Consider the following 26541-nt stretch of genomic DNA (forward strand, 5'->3'; position numbering starts at 1 on the left):
TGTGTGTGTGTGTGTGTGTGTACACACATATATTCTCCATTCGTTCCCCGGTAGATGCACAAAATTCGATCTGCCTCCCTCATCCGTATCGATAATCGATACTTGAATTAAAACACACCAAGCTTCGGGCATATTTGCTCAAAAAAATGAAAGCACGTGCTGTAGGGCTAAATTTTAATTTGAATCAAAAACGCACACGTTCTGTCCTGTTTTCTCGCACGCACATACTTTCGATGTAAAAGTCAATTTTTCTCTAACAAAAATTGGGATGGACATTTTTTTCTAACGGTCGTTTAATTTTCAATTTTGTACATACTCGAAATCAACATCCAAATAAAAATCCCGTTGCGATAAAGTGAAATTAAATAACTTCAAATTGAAGGCAAAGTATCACATTGTATTTTTTCATTAAAGCTAATGCCATGGAATTCCTTTTTTTTAACCACTAATTGCCTAAAAGCATTCATTTGAAATTCGAGAAAGTTCAACATATATATTCTTAAAATTTAACACGTTATATATATTTAATCATTAAAATTAATACATACACGTCGTTCTTAACACATTGTTGATAGATTGTTATCAATGCGAATTTGATTCATTTAATAAAATCCTTTTAAACAATTTGTTTAATTCCCTTAATAACAATTTATATATAATGACATATATGTTTATGTGTATGTATGTGTATATGTAAAATATATATACGCATTCATGAATAATTTGATTATATATAATCAAACTGAAATGGAGAAAAGAGAAATAATAGTAATCTATAGCCCCACAAAATTATACATATCTCGCGAATGTGACCACGGACGTGTGGCACGCGCACTTTAATGCGTTTATTGGTATAACATGCTAAACGTACTACGTATATATTTTCACGAATCTAACCGAGTTATCCCCCGGTACGTGACTATCGGCCGGGGTGGATTTCCGAGTGTTGTCACGATTGATTGATATGTTTCTTTCGCGGGGCACGTGCGCCGATTCCCACATCGAAAAGTGCACGCAAACTCCCGCGTGGGATATTTATATAACACGCGATAATCCGTGAAACGTGCAATATGTACTAATAATACGTAGACCGGCGAGGATACGGCGACACCGTCGTCCCAGAGCGGGGCGGGAAAGAATTCATCGAAGTATCTTCATGGCTCCTAAGGTCCAGTTTCATAAGTGTCGGTTAACTTTTAACCTTAGATTAACTCACTCTTCATCTCTTTCTAAGGGGGATGTTAGAAGGAGACGGAGAGTGAGTTAATCTAAGGTTAAAAGTTAACCGACACTTGTGAAACTGGGCCTAAACCATCCATTTCAGTTCGCGCGTACAAATGCACGAGATATAAATTCTACAGGTGCATACGCGCGTCGCATATGGTGCATTACCCTTCAGAAGTTGTTCCGTTACCGACGTTTTTAGAATTTCGTGCTCCGGGATACGTGCCGCAGTTCTTGCGAATTGTCGTGTATGATTTGTATGCCAGACGTGTAGGACGTGTGCGCTCAGATCGGAGCGGAGGTATGTTTTGAAATGGAATAGAGGGGAAAAAAAGAAGGATATATATAAGGGGAGTACGAGAGACGAACGTTAAATATTTTCAAGACCTACTTCCGCTCGTCAAAACAATGAAAAAGTTTGTTTATCCTCCCCAAATTATACGTGCGTCTGCGTTCAGAAAAAGCTAGTACATACATCATACCGGCGGTTTATTTATCATGTTCAAAATTGTACTCCAATTTGAACAGAAGCAGTACATACTTCAAAAATAAGTAATAATAATAAAGGAAGAGTGGTAAAAAATCTGAGTTAACCTAACTTTATGAAAAAATTGGCAATCTGCAAAATCGCGGCGAACGTTTGGTTGATTACCGGCTTCGCTGCCGATGCTGTAGCGACGAGAGATCAGGTTGAAGGATTCAAACGACAAATTGGCAAACTGGATAAGCGCGCGCGTACAAGAGATAAAAAATTTTTTTTCAAACTCCATTTTACCCATCGAAATGACGAAAAAGTTTGTTTATCTCTTCCGAATTATAGGTAAGCTTCGGCAGGCTCGAAAATTTTATTTTAAAAAAGCCAACAGGCAACTACTCTCCCTTCACATTTTTTAGTAAAATTTCTCTCAGAGAAGTGTACTCTAAAAATATGTTTTGCATATGACTTTTGAATATTTTATACCATTAAAAATGTAAAATTAAACGCATAAAGTAATTACTTCTTAATAACGTTACATGATTTTAAATTAAAAAAGAAATTGAGTTTTTCTTTATCTCGAGAAGTTGTAATGTTATTTTATTTGATAAGGCAAATAAAGCTGCGATTAAGTAAAAAACGCAATCGCGTAAAAGCAAATGGATATCGAACTAATCTCTTATCATTACAAATTCTTCTGTTTCAGGCAAAGAAGCCTCGGATACTACCGACGATATAGTCCGAATCCCTTAAATCTTATCGCAGCTCGTCAAGAACAATCACCAATAAAATATACTGTAAGAATGGCCAATCCGAATAATCGATTTAGTCGATAAAAAAATAAAGTGAGAAAAGAATATGAAAATATAAAAAAGAATAAAAGGAATTGACAAACATCTTTATCATTATTACACGACGACTAAATAAACAATACGTAATAAATCAACAGATTGATTTTTTAGAACGAAATATTTAAATACTTGATTGTTGTACATTTTTTATACCGAAAATAATCTCGCGGAAAGAACTTTTATTTTATTTCTGTTCATGTTAAGTCAGCAACTTATATATACTGCTCCGAAACAACAAATAAATAATTTAAGAATAAGGAAATATGAATAGAAAGAAGTTTAGCGACAATTTATTTTTTATATTCCGTGCTGTTCGTGAGAAATAAAGGATTGCCCTCAACCAGTCGGAGAAACGCGATCGAAAATCGATTATTCCTGGCCGTTTGCAGTGCATCGACGGGGCGCGTTGGCGTGGCGGAAAAAAAAACAACGACGGCGATAACGCGGTAGACGTCGCGTCGCACGCGCGACACCCGGCGGTACATCGCGGGGGCGACGCATTAATCGCTCAGAAAGAAAGAAAATCATGCGTCTCCTGGCCGGCGCCGATACCGTTCCCGCACGCAGCATCACCGAGGATGTATCGCTGGACAGCGATGTTGGCTCGCGCGGATCCGAGAAGTGCGGCGGCAGCAGCAGCAGCAGCAGCAACGGCAGCAACAACGGGTGTAACAGCGGAATCCGCGACGGCGTCGGCTACGCGAGCGGTTACGACCGCGGCCAACGGTACAGCAACGGCAGCAACAGTAGCAATCACGGCTACGCGAGCGACGATTTCTGGGAATGTACGTCTTCTATCCGGCGGACGAGCTCCTGCGTATCTATGAAAATCCGATTCGGCGGTCCCTGCCATTGACTGTCAACGACGACGCAGCGGTAAACGTCGTTTACGAGGATATAAATCAGCAGCGTTATCAGCAGCAATCGCAGCAATCGCAGTCGCATCAGCAGCAGCGAATCGTCGTCACGAACGACGTCCGCAAGCGCAAGGAGAAAAAGCGAGAGACTAGTCAGACGGCGGCAAGCCGGAGGCAGCAGCAGATCGTGCGTAACGGCAACGGCGGCGACGCCGGTAAGAAGGAAGGACGACGAAACGAGGAGCAGCAGGCCAGGACTATGCAAAATAATCGTGCCACCGGCTCCGAAGAAGCCGCCAACCATCCCCTCAAGGACCTCACACAGCCGAGTCTCAACGAGCCGCTCAAGCAGCACAATGGCGTCGCGCTCAAGCTCGTCCAGACGGGTAAGTGCATATGCGTTTCCGTGATTCCGCACGTGGTCGAGCGAAATCACGTTTAGCGAAACTAAATTCATCTAGCTCGATATGTGTTGTCATTTTTAAAGCGGAACTTAGAAACTCATCGATTGAAATACTAATCGAGATCTTGATCGAAACTTTTCTCAACAAGCTTTCTGTTCGTTCAAAATATCATTTCACATTTTTATATTTAATAATAAATCATATATGCGTTATCGAACGAGACGTGCATGGAGACTAGTGGAGTAAAGTAAAGGAAGGAACTGCGTATTTTATCGAGCTTCCAGCTTAGCGGAAAAGAAATATGTCTTATACAAACTTAATTTTCCGAGAACGACGCGACGCACGCACAAAGAATTGCGCTTCTTTCACATTTTCCCCGAGCGTATCTTTCCGCATTCTTTATTCCCTTTCCAGGAGACTAATATTCGCATAGCTAAGTTATCGTTGCGCATAATGGGTAGGAAATTTGTGAACTGAAAAATCGGTTGGCCAACGATGGCAACGATTCGGATTATCCATGTATTTAATATACGAAACCATATAGTCGTAAATCGTATAACTTCTTGTTGGCAGCTTCAAACTTCTACGTGAGTTAGCTGTTATAGAGTATTACGTGTCTCGACTTGGCAGAAGTTTAATAGCCGTCGAGCGAAGATGGTTTAGGTTAAATCGGTAAACTATATACGCGGAGAGATGATATAATGGTCTTTCTCATTACACAGAAATAATATACATATATGATTTCGATTGTTAAACAATATTAACTTACTTGTGCTGAGAATTGTATTGAAAGTCAGCACAGATATTTCTTACCCATCATTAAATATACTACAAATTGTTAAGTAACTTTTAAAGTCAATAATGATCAGTATAGTGACTCAAAGTTTGATAAACTAGAAATCGATTTCACCTTTAACGAGAATGTCGAGAGAAATGATTTGTCATAACTTTTAATAACCAAATTAGAATCCTATTAATTTATAAGTCCCTCTCGAAGAAATTGAACAAAGAGTATAAAGTTTCGTTATCAATTTGTATTCTGTATAGTTGGCGAAAAGCAATTTACTCTCAATCACTCACAACATAAAAGCTATTAAATCCTCGACATTTTATTATGAGAATTCTTGTCTCTAGTTTAGTTAAGGAATCCGTCATTAGCGAGAGCAATGAAGTGCTCTATATAAAATGTTGAGAAAATAAAGTTTGTATGTGGGGACACCTTTTACTTAATGTACCGCTATATAGGAAACCCAAGATACACCCAAGTTGGGTCTGACGCGGGATTAATTAAAGTTACTTGTTCTCGTTACCTGCATCTTTCTGCGAATATGTCACCTAAACAATTCGTCATAGCTGACCTTTTTTATCCCCTCCTTCCAATCGGTGTGGTTCCACGGCTATGAAGGGATCAAGATTAATTAGCAGTTGGAAGTAGCGGAGGCTAAGTAGGGTTGGCGAGCCTATTACTCCACTGAACTCGTGGCTATCGGTCTTTGTCACTTGCTGTCCCACCTGACCTATCGACCCCGATCTCCCGAACTGACACTTCGTCATGGAAACTTATGGAACCCTCCCTCTTGTTCGGGCATAAAACCGCGATAAAATCAGATTGGGGCAAGTATCGCTGAACCGTGTGGAAATACGGTCGAAATCCGGCGAATCGCGCCGAGGGACTTATTCCTCTGATTTATGTACCAGTGATCGCGCGTAAGTCGCGAGCAAAAATACAGAATGTTATACTTTATCGAATGGTATAGAGACTGTGTCGACCTATATAATACTCAATAAATATGTATCCTGTGATAAAAGACTTGCAAGGTTCCAAGTACCAAGACACGAACTGAAGACGAAAGTCAAAGGAATAAAAAATTCCAAGTAAAAGTGCATCTGCAAATCATTTATGTGTTTGCATTTGAAAAAAGAAAATAAAAGATGAACAAGTATACACACGCACACCATCTTGGTCATTTCTCCAATTCACGGTATTCATGATGTTTTGATAATGATATTATGATAATAAAGATGCCTCGTAAGAATGAATGGCAGGCTTCTGGTGCGCTAATGGCTATGTAAAGTATATTATTCTGTTGATCTGGACGCGAGATGCGGCCGTCTCGTTTCCAAACACATGTACGGTAGAGTGAGTCATTTGGTATTATCCCGTCGCGTCGTTCGACCGTACAAATTCGAATATCTCCGATGAACATTGCGCGTTCTCGAGGAAATTCCGCGAGCTCCGTTTCGCAGAAGCGCAACTCCGCACACAAGAGCTCGTTACCGCGGTATAAATAGATCTTCGCCTCGTAGCGAATTTTAGAGTACGTGTATGTGTAGCGACCTCTCTCTTTTTCTATCTCTCTCTCTCTCTCTCTCGCTCTCTTTCATCAAACGATCTCTCGAGGCTATCACGTGTGCTGACCTGGATGTTTATTCGGTTCATCGGCGCGGCCAAATATCGTTGCCGCCTGGTCTGGCAATCCGCGGACGGAAGCACGACGGCTTCGATGAAATGACATTAATCGCCGCGTAAACAAAGACCGGTGCCATCGCGCTAATATAGCGACCGCTGTCGAATTCTGTTTTTAGCCGGCCGTTTAAAAATTAAAGGCTCTGCATCTCTACCCGAAATAGTGACCTATCTCCGGGGGCGACAGCAATTAAAAATAAGATCAATAAGGATAATTGTATTAGTGAGACTAGTAAAAGCGGACCACGCGATATTTATCAAATAATATAATCGCTAATTATCCATTTTTACATAAAAAAAGGAATCTCTAATGTCCATGACATTTCTAACAATGTAGATTTAACTTTAATCTCGGTTTAGTTGATTTTTTATTTTTTTTCTAGTTTTGAAAATTAGAAAAAGATAAAAAGTAAGTTAAACCGAGATTACAGTTAATCTGCATTGGTAGAAATGTATATTAATCATCTTCGTATGCTGAACAAGATGCGTGACAAAAATTTGAATAAATTTCAAGACGTCTAGTAGATAGGTATAGATACTCAATAATTATCGTTTTTAACGATTCCGAAGTATGACAAAGTGACTCATTAATTAATTAATATTTTATTAATTGCCAGATTTGCATTGAATTTATTCTTTTATTTATGATAGTATTTAATTGCCTTTTGTCTTTTCAAATCATGTCATTAAGAATCTTAACATCTGTACAAATGAATATCTCGATCATTATAAGATACTAGCTTAAGCTACACGGCGTTGCCCGGGCTTCTTATATCTATATAGATATAATGATTTATAAAATCAACTAACCTTTGTTAATTATTACGCAATGCTTTACTTATATAATAATACTTATATAACAACTAAACTTAAATTGTCACAAAGTGTCAAGGAGATAAAATCAAGGAAAGGAAGTGGAATGTCCAGGTTTCACACATGTTAGCCTACATTTTCCGCTGGGGTTTAGAGAGTAACTATGCAAAATTTGGTCTAGATCTCTGGTCAAAGGGTTTAGGAGTTAATAGAAAACATACAGACAGACATTCTAGTATATATATAGAATCCAACGTCACAATCATCCTAATTGAGCCTAAACAAGAAGACATAAAGAAGATAACTATAATAATATGCACAAACAGGGAAAATCCAGTCTTTCACAGTCCCAAACAGATTTCTATTTTCGATCGTCAGTTCAGTGTTCATGCAAATTTTAAGAGGACTGACAGAGACGTGATAGAGCGTTGCTCTAGAGCAAGTTTATAGCTCGCGTGACACCGGGCGATCGGGTTCGTCGAACCCGCGAGACTCAGGGTATCAAGGTTGCACCCTTGGAGTCACGAAGGTTATTACTCTTTGGCCTGCACCATCGGACGAGTCGATCGCCGGCCGGTTAGTCATAATACGGTTTGACCGAGCGGAATCCCACATCCCGCGCTTTCAAAGATGAGATCCCGGTCATCTTTTCCCTAATTGTCGTGTAACCGCGTACGCGCGGACATAATGGTACATCCAGAAAACGACGTGGGTCATATTTTAATAAAGGAAGAAGTCTGGTTGCTATGGTAACTGCGAAACGAACAGAGCACGCGGCCGGCCAGCCAGCCAGCGAGCCAGGCAGGCAGGCAGGCAGGCAGGATATTGATTCACCCCACCTGAATTCAGGTCAACCCCTGCAGACTAAACGCCGTTTCGCTGTATAACGCGGGCTCCTCCATTTCTATCGCGCTCGTCCCATCTCGCCTTTTTCTTTTATAATCAACGCCCCTTTCCCATGGAAGCGCGTGCTAAGCGCGTAACGTTTTGTTATTGGATACGGTTTCATCCAGGTAACTGGGTATTTAAAAGCCTTTGCCCGCGTCCCTCGCCCGCTGCGCCACATCGCCCTCGCAGTGCGCGCTCTCGACCGAGAAAGTTTACGCTGAATCATTAAACAATATCGATCTGTCGCGCACATTCCTACCCACTGACAAATTAGCTCGAATTATTATAGTGATAGGCTTATTATTGTTGCATACTCTTTCTTTAGTTCTGACATCGACCAACAAACTTCATTTCTTTCAGGATTGTGTAGAGGGATGCAAAATTTCTTCTTATATATTGTTGAAACTTTACGTTTACACGCATACATATACTTACATACGTATATACACATATAGTAACTTTAGTAATGATTTTTCAAAAATTTGTTTTACAAAAGATTCGTATTCCTCTCTCTTTATGATGATAAAGATATATAATTGAAATAAAAAGATATTAGAGATATATAAAAAACTTGCTTCTTCATCGTTTATCATTTATAAATTTTTAAATATAATCGAAATATAATAAAATCGTTATGAATTCCATTACACATCGTCTTTTCTCTTTTGCATTTTATTCTCAATCATTCAATTTCGAGATCGTTATTTAATTATTTTCAATCAAGATCAATCTTTTTCAAGTCAAATCGAGTTTATATGAGTATCCATGGATATACATATATGTATATATCGGTCAAAACGCACAAGAAACAATTTCTACGAAGTAAATCCCATATCAAATAGAATTCAAGCACATGCAACTTTCCGAGAATCTGTTTCTATTTTCTTCGGATCAGCCGTCTTATTCTGATTTTGAAATGCATAATAATTCAAGAGAATATGAGTAAATACATTTCTACGAATATGCCTTTCAATATGCGTCGATCAAACGTGAAAGTGATGACAACTTCTTTGGGAAATTCTATATTACGTAAAATAAAATTCGCATACGGCATTTTAAAACCGTTCCCATTTTCTCCGTCGCAATCGTCCGATTTCAATCTTTTTTTTTTCCATTTTACTTTCGAAAACTCATCGCGTGATTGTAACGGCAATAAAGGCGTTCGTACAGCTTTATCCTATATCATTGCGCGTTACCAGCTGCAATTTTTGAATTTTTTACGCGCCGATATTGACGTTCGCCGGCGAAGTCGAGCACAATTTTTGCTGTCGTTAGTCTCGCCGTAACCGGAGATAAAAGTCCTCTTTGAGCAAAAAAAACGACGCAAGGTCGCTCGTGGGCGAGCAGAAATGCAAATGTGGCGGATGATACCCCAGCGATGTTTATCGTGGCTCCGATGCTTGTAACGTGAGATATAGTTGCGAAAGTGCTGAGATATTCTTATGTCGACGCAATACTGACGTATGGAACGGTAAATGTGAGCGACTTCAAATTTTTCTCCAAACTACATCCAACTTTTCTTGTCCAAATCGTACTTCTTTGTTAAATCCGGCCCTTTCGACAACTTCGATTTACGTCGGTGAGTTTACGGAACGACGATGACAGTGAAAGGCGCGTATGTGTCGAGAGAATACAGATCTCGGCATTACTCGCATTACTCCGTATATCAATACCGCCGCACACCTGCGCCATATTTGCGTCGATCTACGGTACCACGAGAATTGAAGTAGTACTTATTCTACCTTAAATTTTTAACGAGCGCCGAGTCTTAACTCTTTTATCCTCTCTCAAATCGATGATCGCAGCTCGCGGTCAGCGATTTTTGAAGCACGCAATTGTTTCAACTGATATCAACTGATACACAACGTATTATATAAAGAACAATGAAAATTCGATACAGACGAGGCTGTGATTCTTATCTTTTTTTTTTTTACGTGGGTGAAATCTTCAACTATCGGGATTTCTGGTTGCGCCGGAGCTAACCCCCAGGTTTGGTGATTCTTATCCTCAAAGAACTATATTTCATTAAAAAAGATTTCTCAGACAGAATAATTATAAAGGTATATTCTGTACTGTCTTTTTCTAGGTAAATAAAATAATATTTAGATTATTTCTTTTTGAAATGTATTTTTTAAGATACTTCTTTGAGAGATCACATACTTTTACTTTTAAACATCCACATTTCCTTTTTTAAGAGAAAAGATATTCTATATATAATATATGCAAGAGAGAGAGAGAGAGAGAGAGAGAGAGAGAATATATAAAATACGAAATTAGAAATTTTAAGTTTTAAAAGTTAAATTTAAAAATCAAATTTTAAAGTACAAAATTTTTTAAATTCTTAAATTTCTAATATTTAAATTTCTAAATCTTAGAAAGAAAGAAATTTGGAAATTTTGTAATTATGGAATTTCTAAATTTAAAAATTTCTGATTTAAAAAATTTTAGATTTTAAAATTTAAATTTTAGTAATTTAAAAAATTATATTTCATGATATTTTAATATAAGAAAACGTAGAGCGCGCAAACGTATTATATATATCTTATATGTATAATATGACTGTGGTATTAATACTTTTTGTAACATTAAATAACAAAATTATTTTTTCATTCTTATAAGATATACCAGATATCAAATATAATAGAAAACACGTACAAAATTTTTAATGATAACTATCGTCGACTAACGACGAAGTTCGACGACGAATCGTACAAATTCTGCATGCAGGCTATTCGTCGCGCGGTACGCCTCACCAAACCCGCAAATAGGCTCGGTGGACGATAATGGGGCGGCCGCTATTACGGTGACTTCAATTAACCGAAATTCCTCGGGCGAGAAAGCACTACCGCCGCCGCCGCCGCCGGTGTACACCGTGTGCATGTGTGCGACGCAACTTTTTTTTCCACGCCCGATTTGGAGCGCAATCGTTTTGCCGGGCTGACGAAAGTGGAGCGCCGTGGACGGTGTGGCGCCAACACGGATATTTTCCGACGAGCTCGGTAGTCTCTCCGCGGAGAGAAAATATCTCATTTCCGCGGACAGAAGAATGTTTTCTTCGTTCGCTAAATTATTTTGTTACGCGCTACGTTTCGTGACGCAAGCTATAATACCGGAAAGATCGAGAGCGCGGGAAAACAAAGGGTCAAAGCGGAAATAGCTTCGGGAGTTTAGTCGACGACGACTTTGGTCGTCGCGAAGAGAGTGACAAACGCGAAACCGTGCTAGAGGAAAACGACGTTGCTCATACGGAGCTCAATTTCCTCATATTGCGACCATAATACGAACACAAACGTTAAATAATAAGCTTAATCACGAGTTGAAACAGATTCGCGGGAGGACTTCCAATTGTCTGCAGAATTCGAACTGGAATGAATATTTATGACAAAACGTGCGTTCACGTGTTACGTGATACGATGTTCCCTCAATAATCTCGTGCGATTTATGCATATGTATATAACGTAACTATTCCATCAGGTTGATTCCGATGAAAACCAATATTACATAACGTACTGTACAATATTATCAATTATAGACTAATATATCGTATATGCGAATATAAATGACAAATAGTATTACACGTCGCAATATCAGGTAACACCGCAATACGATACGTTGATTTCGAAATAAATAAAAACGTCAAACTATGGATTTATGTATATGCGAGTACCTACAATTTTTTTATGTGTGACAAGATACAGGAATTATACAGGATAAATCTGAAATAATTGTCAGATTTTAGTGGAATATTATTCTATTAATTTTAAGGATAAACACAGATTGTCATGCAATGATCACAGTTTTTAAAAATCTTTCGAATTGTGCTAATAATGCTAATATTATGATAGTATTGTTATATTATTGGTTTTTTAATACCGTAATATTATATTTAATTCCGAACCAAATTCGTCGATACGCAATCTCTGACCGTAGCACTCTGTTTAGTTTAAAAACGTTGGAATTCCCGTATTATGCATGCGTCACGCGAAGTTCCTTCAGCAGTCAGGCTTTCGTGAACGATGATTAAACGATTAAGCAATCTCCAGGGCGCTAATGTAATCCGCTAACGCGAGAGATTAGCGAACAAATTGCGTATTATACGGGAGATCTCGGCTTTCCCCCCCCCCAAAACGGTAATTTCCGAAACAGGAGCAACTTAGGCTAATGCGAATGTCTTAATGAGGGGCGATATTGCGCGCGTGTGAGGTCCTTCCCTTGTTCGTGCCGCTTAAATCAGTATCGACTGATGAAGGGGATCGCTATAACCCCCGTTATATCATAATTCCAGCGGATTTGTTTCTCGGATATGTCACGGCACGCATGATGCAAGTTTTGACGCAACTTGACGCATGGATATACATTTGCATAGCCGCATAAACAGGCTTATGCTCGTTTATTAATATGTAATGCGTTTGATGCGCGCGACGTTGTTCGAAAATTATGCAATGCGACCCTCCCTCTACGATAATTTATTTATACACCGTCTTCTCGCAGTTCCTGAAGTTTCAACGTGAAACATCTTGATAACGAGTTGAGATTGTGTTATGTAAGTGAAATTAAAGTTGATATTAACCGAAAAGCTCTTAAACGAGAAGGATTATAAAATCTTTTTAATAAAAATGGAGTACTTCAACAATCTTACTACGTTGAAATTAACTGTTGCCGTTTTTCAGTTTTACAAATTTTTTGTAAATTACTAGAAAGATACTTAATTATGATATATATCTTAATTACTTGTTATAGAAACCTACACGTTCTTATTCTATTATTTGACTTTTACATAACTGGTTATGTAACTGTTTATTACGTAACTCTACGCATATGTATACTGATTTATTCGCTTTATTTTTACGAATTCCTGTTTATTCCAAACAAACAATCTATAGGTATATCAAATATATCGATTTTTCCTTCGTCGAACGAAAGACATTTTAATAACGACGTCTACGACAAAAGCACTCGGCTAAACGAGAAATGTTCACAAAAACGGGTCGGATTACCTGACGGTAGGTAACCCTCTGGCAGAGCGGGAGAGTTCGGAGGCTGTAGAGCTCAGCTCACCTTATTGGATTCCCGGGTTATCTTGGCCCAGTTCGAGAAATAATGCCACCCGGTCGAGTTTTCCCTTCGTTTGTTTGAGTTGTTTGACGAAGAAAAACGATATTCGCCGCCGCGAACTCACGCTGCGCGCCGGCAGTAAGGTTGGCATGGATTCCTATCTTCCGGGTTCCCCGTTCGTTCACGAATTTATCGCAAACTTTCGCCGGGAAAATTGCGGCATTGGATATCGTATTAATACACAAGCGCGTCAGAGGTATAGATAAGCCGATTATTTGAACGACCATTTTGTGTGTTATACCGTCATATCTCTCTCGCTCCGTTTCTGTTAGGCCGAACGTGTACCTATATTTGCCCACGAAACATGCTTTTTCTGCTCACATATTTTTATTGACCGCGGGTTGACGGTAAAAGCTCCAATGTATTTTCGAACACCAAGTTATCGTAACGAGGCGAAATGTAAACCGCAAGAGGATTGTTTTGGGCAATTTTATATTTTTTTTAATAGTATATATAAGTTTGATACTACTTTTGAACTTAATAATTCGATGCAGATAACGAAGATAATTATAGCGAGATTTATTCATACACGATAATTTTACAAGTGCAATTTGCTACTGGAACTTGTTTGACTCCGATTAAGAAACAAAAATATAAAAAAATAATGTGTTCAATACTAAATAAATCTTACGAATCTTAAGCATTTTGTGATAAGATTCTCCCTGCGAATAATGAGTTTCTATAAACATCGCTATAAAGAAAAATGTTTCTCGTCGGGGTCTACGCGCATACAAGTCCTGACATTTGACGCACACCTGTCAAAGAAAGATATATTCTTTGACAGATACGTGCTTCTCTTACCAAAATAATAACAACGCGTGGACGAAGATATATCGCAAGTAACGACAACGTGCTTTTCTCATGGCCGTAAAATATTTCTTGATATACCTGTGCGAGCGTCAGTACGCATTTATACCGTGTGACGAGCATTTCAAATAATTCAAATATAAAGTATGAATGAAATATATGGAAAAGATTACCCAAATATAAAAATACTCGAAGACATTTAAATAACAAAAACAAAAATAAAATTCAATAAAATCATGAATTACTTTATTATTACTTTTTAAAGTAGGGGAGACCGAGGCTAGTTGTCACACTTTTCAAATACTAATTTTTTAAAAAATGTTAACAATATTTTATAATATTGTATACTACTTTGTAATGTAGCTACATCCTTTAGGTGTAAGAAAAAAAATATTAGACTTGTATATATTTATACACAAAAAAGTTATTTAATTCTAAACAAAACCGCGCAAATGTGACAACTTATCCCATACCCAGGATTGGTTGTCACATGACTCTGGATTGATTGCCATGTATCTTTCATGTAGAAGAAACATATGACAAATAGTTCCTGTTTTAATATTTTATTAAAGTTAGTGCCAGTTTTTGGTAAATTTAACTTAATAATATATTGCAGCATGAATTAAACGAAAAATTAATAATTTTCATAAATTTTGTAATATAATTCTCATAAACTTAGAGTAAATGAAAGATTAATAATTCTCATAAACTTTGTAATACTTTCATAAACTTTGAGTAAATAAAAGAATAATAATTCTCATAAACTTTGAATCCTATCTCATTTGAGACAACTTACCCTGAACGGTTATTTTGAACAAAGAAGATTATATTTATAAACTATGTTGCAATGACGGTTAACTAAATACAGGACAAAGTATCTAAAACTATAATAGATCTTATGACCAAAAAGAAATTACGACTAGTAATTCCAAAAACCAACGGAACAATAAAAGTAAAGGCAAAAAAAATTTACTCACGACCTCCAATTTTTAAAAAGTGCTCGTAAATATTACATGCGATGTTTTTGAAACGAGCTATTTCGTACACCCGACTAACACGATAGAAGCAACCTACACTATAAAGAAGGAACTAAATATTCCACTCCAATCTATTAAGTGAGATGTAAGCTTTGTGACAACTTACTCGTGTGACTTCTAACCCCAATCTTCCCTAAAAGATATTTTTTTTAGAACGTTCTTCTTATTACGAGAGTTTTTGATAATTAGTAATGTTATATGTGGCTCCATTAACAAAAGCACACAAATTTCAAATATATTTAAATATGAATGTAAATATTTTCGGATATCTAAGTTAATCATTTCAATATTTTAGCTAAATAACAAACCGTTAATACCACGATTTATGCTACCAATAAATAATAATCAGCATACTATGAATATATGAATATATGAATATATTAAATGCTAATAATTATTATAATATGATAATGTTAAAATAATATCAATATCTAAACCGCATCATCTTGTTGCTATAGACTATAGATTAAGGAAAAAGTGTTTATTACATATTCACGTATAGTTGAGTAAAAAGTTGGCATCAAAGTACTTTCCTTATTACTCCATTCTGATCGTGGTCCCCAAAGTAAATTACATTTCGCCTTTTCGAAACGCGCGAGATTCCGATAAAGAGGCGGTTCATCGAAGCGAGGAAATAACCCGCGCCAAGAAGCATAGAGAGATCCCACAAAGGGCTGGGGCGCTATCATGACGATAGTGATAACGACGCGAGAGAGAATCCTACACGCTCTTTGACGATCTTCCCCGTCGTTTCTCGACCAACGAAGAGGTCATTCGGATCGCCCATAAAAGGATATTTCAAAGTTCTCCGCGCGGGGTATGGGATAAGACGGCGAGAATATTGAATTCACCACGACCAAATGCCACTCCAGATACGTCCAAAATAACGTTTACCGAAGCCGATTTTCCACCGACGTGGGTGGAAAGACGCAAAAGGACGTAATTTTACTTTTGACCGCCAAGCCTCTTTCTCTCGGGACGTCGCGTCGCGTCGGTTCGGATGTGTCAAGACTTGCAACGACGCCTTTGACGAGCAAATCGAATCGACGTAGACGGTAAAGGGCTGCAACCGCGTCGTTGCACTCGCAAGCGTTGAATTTGCCGTCGTGAATTGCGAGGCTCCATTGGCAGCTTGCCAAGGCAGATCTTTCGGTTACCGAGACTCGAATCGGAATTCGAATTTCCGATTTCAGTTTAAATTGTTTATTTTTCGGTCACCGGGATTTGTTCGTAAAATATCTTATATTTTAAGACTTTAAAAAATAACTATTTGGAATCATTTAGATAAAAACATAGATGTTTTACATACATGTTTAATACTATAGATGTCATGTAAAATTGTATATAATTTAACAATGTCAATAATATTTAATGATAATTTGTTACTATGAATTTCTAATAAAAGTTACTATACATATAATACTCAATATACAAATATATGCAAATAATGTACAAAATATATTTTTGTGATTAAATTTCCTTAACTTTCTCAAAATGCACGATAAAAAACATGCCGTTTCTTCCAAAATTTATGTTTTCTAACATTTTCATAATATTTTTGCGTAATACACTGACTATTGATTTATCACAAACGCAAAATTTTCGCTTCGAGGAGCCAAGTCTCACGGTTTGCCATATTTATTTGGGACGCCGTTCTCCACCCATCAACACGTAACTCCCTGATTAATGTTTTCTTTTGTGTGTTCCACGGGAGTGTAGTCTCCGAGTTCGCCCAGGAGTTGGGCGCCGCGATGGAGAGCCACTCGGCGAACGTGCGACGTCTGGTCGATGAATTTCGCAGTCGATCGGGCGACTCGAGAGTCGATGTCGGCGGTATGCGACGTGTTTGGGAAAGTTTGCTGCGGCAGGTCGAGGCGGACGCAGCTTCTCACCTCGATCTGGCCGCGGTGCTGCAGCAGCAACTGTCGAGGCCCACCTTAGAGGCGAGCTTCCACCGAAAGCTGCAATCTAGGAAGGTGAGCCTATCCCCATCATACGTACAATTTTTTTTTTCTAAATTTGTAAATTCATTCGTAAGTAAATTCCGTGAAATTGATGAATACCGTGATATTCCAAAGTAATTTCATTTGGCGGCACAACTCGTTATGCACTTACGATCTATCTGTATAAGCATTTCCTTTTACCGTGACAATGTGTTAACACCCGTATTGTCATCTTGCGCGATTACAATTGCTATTTCAAACTATCAAAAGACGCTTCGATTGCACCAGGTTCTCGACGAAGTTCGCGTTGCTTAGATATCGAGTCACGGGAAGAGACAAGTTCGCCGCAATTGCCGAACGCAGACGGTAAAGTTTCCCAAGCGACCCATTCGATTATTCGATTTCAACGTTGCGCGTTCCGAATGGCATTTCAATCCCATCAGGGAGCGTCTGTCTCTCCGGGTCGCACCGTCTAACCCGATCTCTCGCGTCCTATCCAATCTATAACGTGTATACCGCGTTTCTCAGGTATTCGCCCATCGCGACGCTTACGAGCAGGTAGTTAGCAAGACGGAGGAGAAGCTGCAGCGTACCAGATTGGATTACAAGCGCGCATACGCCGCGTTGTTAACCAACGAGGCCGGCGGCGGCGCCGAGCAGGAATTGAAGCGCGCTTACTTTGAGTCGCACAACGCCTATATTCTGCAGCTACGCGCCACCAACGCTATTACCGAGCGCTATCAGTCCCATTGTTTGCCGGGACTGCTCGGCGAGATTGCGGAGGTCTACGAGGAACTTTGCGGACTGGCCTGCAAGTGCGTCGCCGGGACCTCGGACGCGGCCGGGGAACGGTCCGGCGAACAGGCGAAACGTTATCAAGCCGTGGCCAAGGAAGCGCAGGCGATTGTACCGTCGAATGATCTACAGGTACCCTACGTTCGCTTTCTGAAAAGAATTGTTGAACCCGCGAGATATGGAAAACGCATATCCGAGCGCATATGCTTTTCTGTCTTCTTTTTCGTTTCGCTGCAAAATGTCTCAGGTGCTCCATTACGATAAAAACAAAAAGTAGTAAACAGTATATAGTTGTTAGCCACTCTACAATAATTGGCCACATCTTTAAAAAATTAATGATTATAAAGAAATACTAGTAAAATGTTTTTAATTATAAAAAAATAATAATTCTGATATTTTTGTATTTATAATTAAAAACATTTTAATAGTATTTCTTTATAATCCTTAATTTTTTAAGATGTGGCCAATCATTGTAGAATGGCCAACAACTGTACTGTTTACCCCTACTTCTATCTTGTTGAAAGATATAACGTGTGAAACATGTCCCTCCTTCTTGTCAGAGCAGTATCTGTTCAAATCGGCGGTTGCAGAAAAAAAAGCTATGCGATTGTCTTTAACTTATCCCTCTTCCGCGAGGTCAAATCTCTCGAGTCGGCGACATGACGACGGCGAGCGCGTCCACCGTGTCAATCTCGCAGCTCGATACGTCAATCGGAACCGATCGATCGTGCGCAGATATACGATGCTCGACGACGATGCGATTGTACGTATTCCGGATATATTGATCACGCAAGAGCAAATAGACGGTGCCGGGGCATATATCCAATTTCGGGATGGTGAGGTATCCGATGGCGGATTACAATCGTCGGTATTCGGTGAAGAGAGACTGAAAACAGGGCCGCCTGATTAAAGGCCGGTCATATTCGCTGTGCGGCGGGGCACGTGTCCAGGATATATTGGCCGCTCGAGATCACCGGACGCCGCGCTCGTGTGTACGTGTGTTTGCGCGTTACCGTGTACCTATGTGTACGGTGAGTTAACTTGTTCGGCTGACCAAACGCGCCGGCATTCACTGATTTGTCCTCCTTGAACCCGTCGGTCGATCGCGGGCCCTCGTCGGAAATACCGGTTTCGCTTAAATGCATGATCCCTGTCTGCGTCGCATTTCAAGAGATTATTAATGCCGGAACGATGACAGTGACACGACGAATACTTTTTTTTTCGGAATTTTACCTCGCGTTGACGGTTTTAATTCGAGATCCTTGATTTGTGACGAAAAGAGACAGATATTAAAGCTAGAGGTAATACATGTCCCACATAAATTTACGAAACGTGCTATGTTACATTATATGTGCATATATATATATCACACATTATATCATTCTATTTTCAATTTACACCCAACTCTCTTTTTACGCGGTTTTTCTACATAACGCGGGTTTTTTTTTAATTTTTATAATCTCTCATGTACATGTACAGTACAAACCTTAATTTTAATTCCTAATGACGAATTAGTGAAAATTTTTCAATCGGACACATGTGCCCTCATATTGTCATGTTAAAAAAGCGAGCAATTCGCGAGACAGACTATATTTTCCAATCATTGTTGTAACTCCAATCATATTTCAGCAGCTCGGTTGTCATTGTCAATCATGATTCGATTTATTATTCATTGTTAGTTCAGCTTATTCTTCAAACTCAGTCATGTAAACAGCTTTCAAAACAGCGTGCGCATATTTCCCCCTTTTACAAAGTTAGAAATCATTATACACGTAGCACATACACTTTCAACCGAAGAGGGTGCACGTATTAAGTTAAAAATTCAGCGCAATTGTTTCAGTCTAGTCTTTTTTGATAACATTTTTATACGGTTTTTCCAAATAAACGCAAACGCGTATCTGTCGCGTAAAAAGAGTCGAATATTCAGTTATTTCCCTCGCGAATATATATTTTACCCAATCCTGTCTCACTCTATTTCATTTTCGTGTTCGCCCCAGTTATGAAACGTAATGTCAAATAATTTAAAGAGGCGAATATGTAACGTTATTTAAGACCTTGGCGCGAAACCTATCTGTGAACGCGACGCCGCGGAAGCCGCCGCGACGTCTGTACGTCGCGCCGGCACCACCCGAGCAGATACCAATGGAGAGAATCAGTCAAATGCCCACGCTCAGGGACGAACTGGTACCAACGGGCACCAGCACGCTCCCGCTCATGGAGGATCTCAAACGCGACTACGACGGTCTCAACCTGGAAATAGGTCGTCTGCAAGACGCTCTGGACGCTCTCGTGCGAATGCAACGCAAGTACGTACAATTATTTTTTATGTAACCGCGTATTTACTCGTAACTCGGCGAGTAACGAACACAACAACGTATTAGTCTGTCCAAAGCAGGATTACCACTCATCCCGATTTTACCGAGACTGTCCCGATTTTTCATTATTTGTCCCGCATCCCGGCGGGATGACAGCCGGAACGCTAAATGTCTTGATTTTTAGAGAGCAGAAGTTTTAAATTATTTTGACAGTCATTTTGTGACTTTGTTTTTCCTATGTAAGCAGAAGCTTTAACGTAAAACCGATATCCCTTACAGAAATTTTATATTGTAAGTGATTATTTGGGCTAGTGATTGATTACTTTATTTTGAGTGTTAAAAGCAATGTTTTTAATGCTTTTAATACTCAAAATAAATCATTAATTGCTACTCAAATAATCACTTACACCTTACAGTATTAAATTGCTGTAAGGGATTACTAAAGATATTTACCCACTTTTGATCAACACTGAAAATATCAGTATTGATCAAAAGTGGGTAAATATCTTTAAAAGTGTAAAGGAAAAGAATCTACGATTTATCAATTGTTGTATCCTGTACTTTGAGCATTCCACCATCTAACGCGTTTGTGGAGCGAGTATTTTCCTATATCACTAAAATGGATAAATATTAGAATAAAAGGCCATACTAATGAAAAGATAAAATATACTATATGCATACTTGTAAATGTTTCTATTTATCAAACTTATTCCCTTCTTCCCCCAATTAAAAGTCCCGATTTCTGTTAAAGAAAAGGTGGTAATCCTGGTTCAAAGATAATTTTTTTTTAACACGTTGTCCAATCAGTAATTTTTATGTGACTTACGATGTACGTCACAACAGAATTTTCATTATTATAAATATATAATGATAAAATATTGTGTATTAAATTTTATTTTATATTGTGTCTAGTTATTGATGCTTTAGTTAGAAAGCGCTGGTTAGAAATGACCTACCATGGCAGTGAACGTGTTAATTGAAAAATTATACACGTTAATTTATGTAAAAAGTTAATTTTATCTTTGTGAATTTTCCCTTTTATTAAATTGGGTTTTTGTTTTACATTTTACGCTAGAAATTTTTCATTTCTGTCAAGTTAATTATAATTTATTATAACGTGACAAACTTGTGAAATGTTTGAAGAAGATATGCATAAATTTTATTATCATTCGTATTATTATGAATATATTTTTTTCATTAAGTATGTTTTTATTATCGTTTATCTACGCGAAAAGGTTAATCAAGATGGCTCTTCTCGACTTTCGAATATTTGTTACCTTGATAGCTATATTTTTCACCCGGTAGCTATATTTTCGGTCGGCGTGGTAGCTTGCATGGAAATACGTCAGTTTTTTAATCTTTTAAGAAGAAAAACACGGGGATAAGAGTTATTTTATCACTTCCCATTGCAGGAGCGCCGAGAGTAATCTTTACACGAAAGTAGCCGAGCTGCAGGAAGACATTTCTCTGAAGCGCCTCGACCTCGGTGTGGCGCAACTGCGTCTAGCCGCGGTGCAAGCACAGGTATGCAAGCACGTTCTTTGTTCTCCTTTAGTTACCGCCATATTACGCAACGTCCGTCGCGGACATTTATTACTTTATTCGTCTCTAATCCCGACATGCCGCATCTATCACTTTATTCATCCCGATGCAAAAAGCGTGTGCTCGTATTTATCATCCGACTTGCGCATCTCGAAACGCGATCCCGCAAGCTGTACGCCATTTATCGCAATAACACGGATTATATATGGAAAATAAGATATACATATTCAAATACAATTTTTTATAAAACTTGCTTACGGAGCAGTTTACAGCAATTCTACGCGCAACGTGCGCGAAATACAATATGTGTTGCGGAACAAGATTTCAGGTTAAATTCTAGAATAAATAGTCATATATATTAAATGCCTCTATGTTCTCGACCTGAAATTGATCAGACATCTATCCTCCACGTTCTCCCCCATTTCATCCAATTTGTCCGACCGCGCGTGGCATCGAGCCTCATCTATGTGCAGGGATGGATGCACCAGTGAAGAACTGCTCAATTGTTCGCACGTTATTAACTTAAAATGGAAATCGTGCACCATCCAGAATTGATAGAAAAAAGGAACTGTTAAAGATAACGAAGTCGCCGGTATTAATTACCAACCTCCCAAGTAACTAATTAATGCGGTAATAATTGTAAACTGATACGCAATCTCACGTTTGCAAAATAATTACGTTACTTTATGCTTTATGCGGTTATAAATATCACGAGCAAACCTACGTTCGTTATAATGTTGGAAAATTGGATTTATCTTCCCACGGGAAATTCAATTTTGTCAATGCGTTCCCAAAATAGATCAATTGCACACGATGGTGTAATTCAAAGAAGAAAACTTGATTTATTTCGAAAAGAGGAAACATTGTTGCGCATATAATCTAAAGAGGATGTTTTTAATTGTGGCTTGTAAGATAATTTTGGCGTACGAAAAAAATGACGTGCGCAGGATCGCGCGCGCATACTACAGGGTTCGCGGACGCGGTCTGCCCGGCCCAACGAATTCGGAGGCGCGATTTCTTGATGCATGTGTAACGTTGACAAATACGGACGGCTCACTTTCCAAAAGTTTCCCAAGTGGGAGGCTCGTCTGTGGCCATTCACTGGCAATTGGTCATTCACTGATGCGCTTTAGCCTAAACGCCGGATAAATACTGACGCGCGCGCAATCGCGCGACATGCGCCTTCGCAACTGGGTCATCGGCGAGCACGAGCGTCTGAAAATCCATTTCTGGCCTCGTCGAGAGAGTCCGTCTATCCAGGTCAGGCGAGCAGGATCGTTGCTGTCTGGCCGCGCGCTGCCGTTTTACCGCTCCTCGTCGTGTAATATCGAATCGTGATCGCGTCCAGCCCGAACGATGGGGTGGACTACGTTACGCACGCGAGTCGTTAGTATTTTTTTTTCTTCTGGTGAATTATTGTTCCTAGCACGCTAGATCGCGAGGCCAGGGATGCCGCATGATTCAGTGGACTCGCTCGACGAATAGGCCGCCCTGGTTGGAAAAGTGCCTAACAGTGCTCTTGATATCTATTATTGTTATTAAGAATATCAGCATTTGGCTATCTGGTGATACTATTCCAATGTCGATACAATATTGTTACTTATTGATTTTCGTTACACTCTAAATTAAATCTACCGTGATTTTACCGTTTAACAGTAACATAAAATAAAAAGACTTGAAAAATGTATATTAATGTATTAATCAAGTTTATATAACGATTATACGAACACGGGGACGTTATGTTATTAGACGGATAAGGAGTTATTCATTGTGAAGTCGAGCACAAAGAGGCTAATGTTGCGGCGGTGAACAATGGCCGAGTATGTTCTCAATGACCACGCGGGATCAATGAAAGTTGACATGCACGTATTGTCAATGAAAACATTCCCGCAGTTGAAAACGATCGAATCGTGGTGATAGATCCATGGAAACATTTCAACCAGAGCGGTGTATTGACGCATTTTCATCAGGCTAGCGTGTGTTGCTAAGCGCGTATTACGACAGAGATGAAACTCCTAATCGCGCAACGAGAAAACTTTATCCCTATATCCTGTATAAAGTACAAAAGTGCAGTAACGTAGCTCGGTATAATCAGTTTAAAAGCTTATGAAAGAACCGTTCTTACATGGTTTATAAATTATTTTTTAGAGGGTTAGGGTCGATAAGAAGGGGTAATTGTTGTTTACGTTGAGATTTATATGCAGCAATTATTGGCGACTATCAATTTCACTTATTTAGATTGAAAATACCCAGGATTTTGAATTGAAACGTGCATGCATTCATCAAATCGCCAGGTTCGCGCGTAAATTAAACTCACGTAATCTTGCTATCTTGTGCGCAATCAATATCCGCAAGACGGCATATGTAATATAATATGATAACAGCAGAGGAGTCGCTGGGATAATACTCCCCACGTGGATATAGATTAAACTCAATTTCAAGTCACGTGTCTGTAGGGCTTGCTCCTTACTCATTCACGGGGACGCATAAATGATACGCGAATTGATACGCAAAGAAGCGTGATTGTCGTGATTGTCGTTTAAGGGTGATTCTGTGTGCAACGGTAATGGACTCTTCTCTTGTTCACGAAGCGTAAACTTATAGCCGTACTCGTAGTCAGCTTCCTTGAGTAAGGATTCCTTGTTCCTCATTCTACACTTCATAAATTTTAAGGTTCCTTGATCGATCAAGGAAGGTTAATGAAATGTAGAATAATTAATAAGGAACAATGAAATCCTTATTCCTCAAGGAAGGACTATGAATACGGCTGTTCGTACAGAACGTCCTAAATCACCTTTGCATATGGATTAATCGATATTAAGTCCATAATTCCTTACTGGAAATTTTTTTCACGTAATATCTTATTCATAGTGATTTTATTTTCAATTTTAATTATTTCGATAATTAAGCCTTGAGGTAAAATTTTGTTAAGATCTAATTCAACGAAATTAAATAAAATAAGTTTTAACATTTGCACATTTCGAACTCTTTTAAGTCTTTTATTTTCAAAACTTTAATTATTCGATACTTTTAGATTTTATTTCTAAAAATAAAGAGAATATATCTCAACATTAGAAAGGCATTATACATTTCACAAAAATAATAATAAACTTTTCCAGAAGTTAGTTGCTACAAGAAAAATCGCGGAATAATTATACATGCATTAAATATATTATATTACATATTATTAATGTAATTATTAATGTAATTATTAAATATATTATTAATAATTATTAAAAATGTGTTATACATAAAAATATATATATTTTCTATGAATTGCCACCTACAGAAAGAACTTTTCGGGGGCGGGGAAGCTGGTCAACCGGATGGAGTGGCCAGTCGGAAGATGTCGAACGGTTCGACCGGAAGCCCCAAGCTGAAATGGCTGAAAGCGTTCAAGAGCCTAAAGACCAGTTCGCCCACGACACCGCCGCTGTCTGACAAGTGAGCTACTTATTTCCTTTCCATTTATACCAATTTCCACCACGTGCATGCCGCGAAAAACCCCGACAAAGTTTCCGACGCGACGAAGATGGTTTTCTACACCCGGGCGACCCCCGGGAATTATATATATTTTATTCTCTATATGTACTCTTCGATACAAGTCCCGGAAATGAAAGAGGATCCACTTTTGCTTTTTCGAGTTGATCCGACATTGATTGTTTCATCCGTGTTTCTCTTTGCTAAATTTTGTTTCGCGACGCTCAGTAGAGAATAGCGCAGCTGGATGCACTCGTGGGATGCGCAAATTGAAATTCGAATACCATCGTCACCATCGAAAGGAAATAAAAACATGCAATGATATATAATTCGAAATTCTACTTCAAAGAGATGTACCACTAAAAATCATAACTTTTCTTCTATGCTCTCACATAGTACATACATATTTATATTAAAAAAGAACTGTTTTTTGCGAATCCTACGTGACGTATGCATGAGCAAATAAAATATAACGAATGCTCTTCAAAGACTAGTTATCGCTTCATCGTGATGTAGATAGATAACTCTAATTCGACGTTGCCTTTTCCATCCGTTATTTCAATAGGGAATTAGAAATTTTCTCGCAAATTTCTAGAACGTTAAACGTTAAAATAGGAATGTAGTCACCGTAGCACTCTTATCCTATATCGCTGTATTAATTGAATTAAATGCGAAAGTTCTGCAAGGAAAGCTTGTGTTTGTGTTTCGCAAACAATTAATTCGTCAAACATTTCACTTGCAATACGATAACGCCGCCATCTCGGAAAACAAACGGCATAGAGCAAATAAAGTTTTTCTTGCTGCACTTTCGCACACCTATATAGAAACGATGTTGTCAAAGTCAATTCTCAAAGACGAGACGTTCGAGTTAATATATGCTTTTACTTCCGTGTGCTTTGTAAGTTTCCCAATTAGGGGAACCATAGACGTTAGACGAAAGGGACTTTGAATAACCGTAGATACTGTTTTGCGAATGCTCGACTAATAAAGAGGAAAGCAGGCAACCATGTACCACGCAGTTTCCACCGTCGTCACCATGTCCAGGTAAGTTTCCGATTGTTCGTCAACAGTTGCCATTTGCGATTCTACTTCTGACATTTGAAGAAGGATATTATACTTGAAGCGTTCACAACTATTTACTACACTGAGAAAAAAATGTTCTGGATTTTAGTAAATATTAGTTTGCATACAACTGTGACTCTATTTACCAAAATAAAGCAAATTTTCCTTTTTATTAATATATGTGCATTCACTAGGAAAAAAATATACTAATAAAAAGGAAAATTTTCTTTATTTTAATAAATGGAGTCACAGTTGTATATGCAAACTAATCTATACTAATATATAAAATCCTTACGGGTGGTGTATGTTTGAACGTTAATAACTTGAAAATTATTGGACCCAAATTTTACTACAAGTATATGAAATAGGGGTAGAATGTTCTGGAATGTGCTATAGAGTGTGTATTTTTTCGTTACCGATTTTCTGGAAACCGATTTTTTTAATTCTTTATTTTTTAAATATTAAA

The 26541-nt window shown here is 38.4% G+C and overlaps 1 protein-coding gene across 3 annotated transcripts; it reads left to right on the top strand.

The window, feature by feature from the left end:
• Positions 1–2400: 2400 nt before the first annotated feature.
• Positions 2401–26134, top strand: LOC112465852. Of its 3 annotated transcripts, none has more exons than XM_025033607.1 (8): positions 2401–2496; positions 2879–3793; positions 16658–16914; positions 17410–17808; positions 19729–19982; positions 21404–21515; positions 24823–24977; positions 25973–26134. In XM_025033607.1, the coding sequence occupies exons 2-8, from the start codon at positions 3334–3336 to the stop codon at positions 26106–26108; spliced, it is 1773 nt and encodes a 590-aa protein (XP_024889375.1). In that variant the 5' UTR covers positions 2401–2496; positions 2879–3333; the 3' UTR covers positions 26109–26134. The 3 variants fall into 3 exon arrangements, with proteins under 3 accessions (XP_024889375.1, XP_024889374.1, XP_024889376.1); XM_025033606.1 differs by having other exon boundaries at positions 2940–3793; XM_025033608.1 differs by having other exon boundaries at positions 2940–3793; positions 26004–26134.
• The last annotated feature ends 407 nt before the right edge of the window (positions 26135–26541 follow it).

This window comes from Temnothorax curvispinosus, unplaced genomic scaffold (assembly GCF_003070985.1).
Source record: "Temnothorax curvispinosus isolate PA1 unplaced genomic scaffold, ASM307098v1 QBEX01015561.1, whole genome shotgun sequence".
Lineage (NCBI taxonomy): Eukaryota > Metazoa > Arthropoda > Insecta > Hymenoptera > Formicidae > Temnothorax > Temnothorax curvispinosus.

Bases quoted from the DNA above. Each gene is read 5' to 3' on its own strand.
- LOC112465852 (XM_025033607.1), top strand. From the start codon at position 3,334: ATGTACGTCTTCTATCCGGCGGACGAGCTCCTGCGTATCTATGAAAAT. The intron at 19,983-21,403 runs GTACGTACAATT...TTCCCATTGCAG, and splicing joins CTCGTGCGAATGCAACGCAA to GAGCGCCGAGAGTAATCTTT. The intron at 24,978-25,972 runs GTGAGCTACTTA...GAATAACCGTAG, and splicing joins ACACCGCCGCTGTCTGACAA to ATACTGTTTTGCGAATGCTC.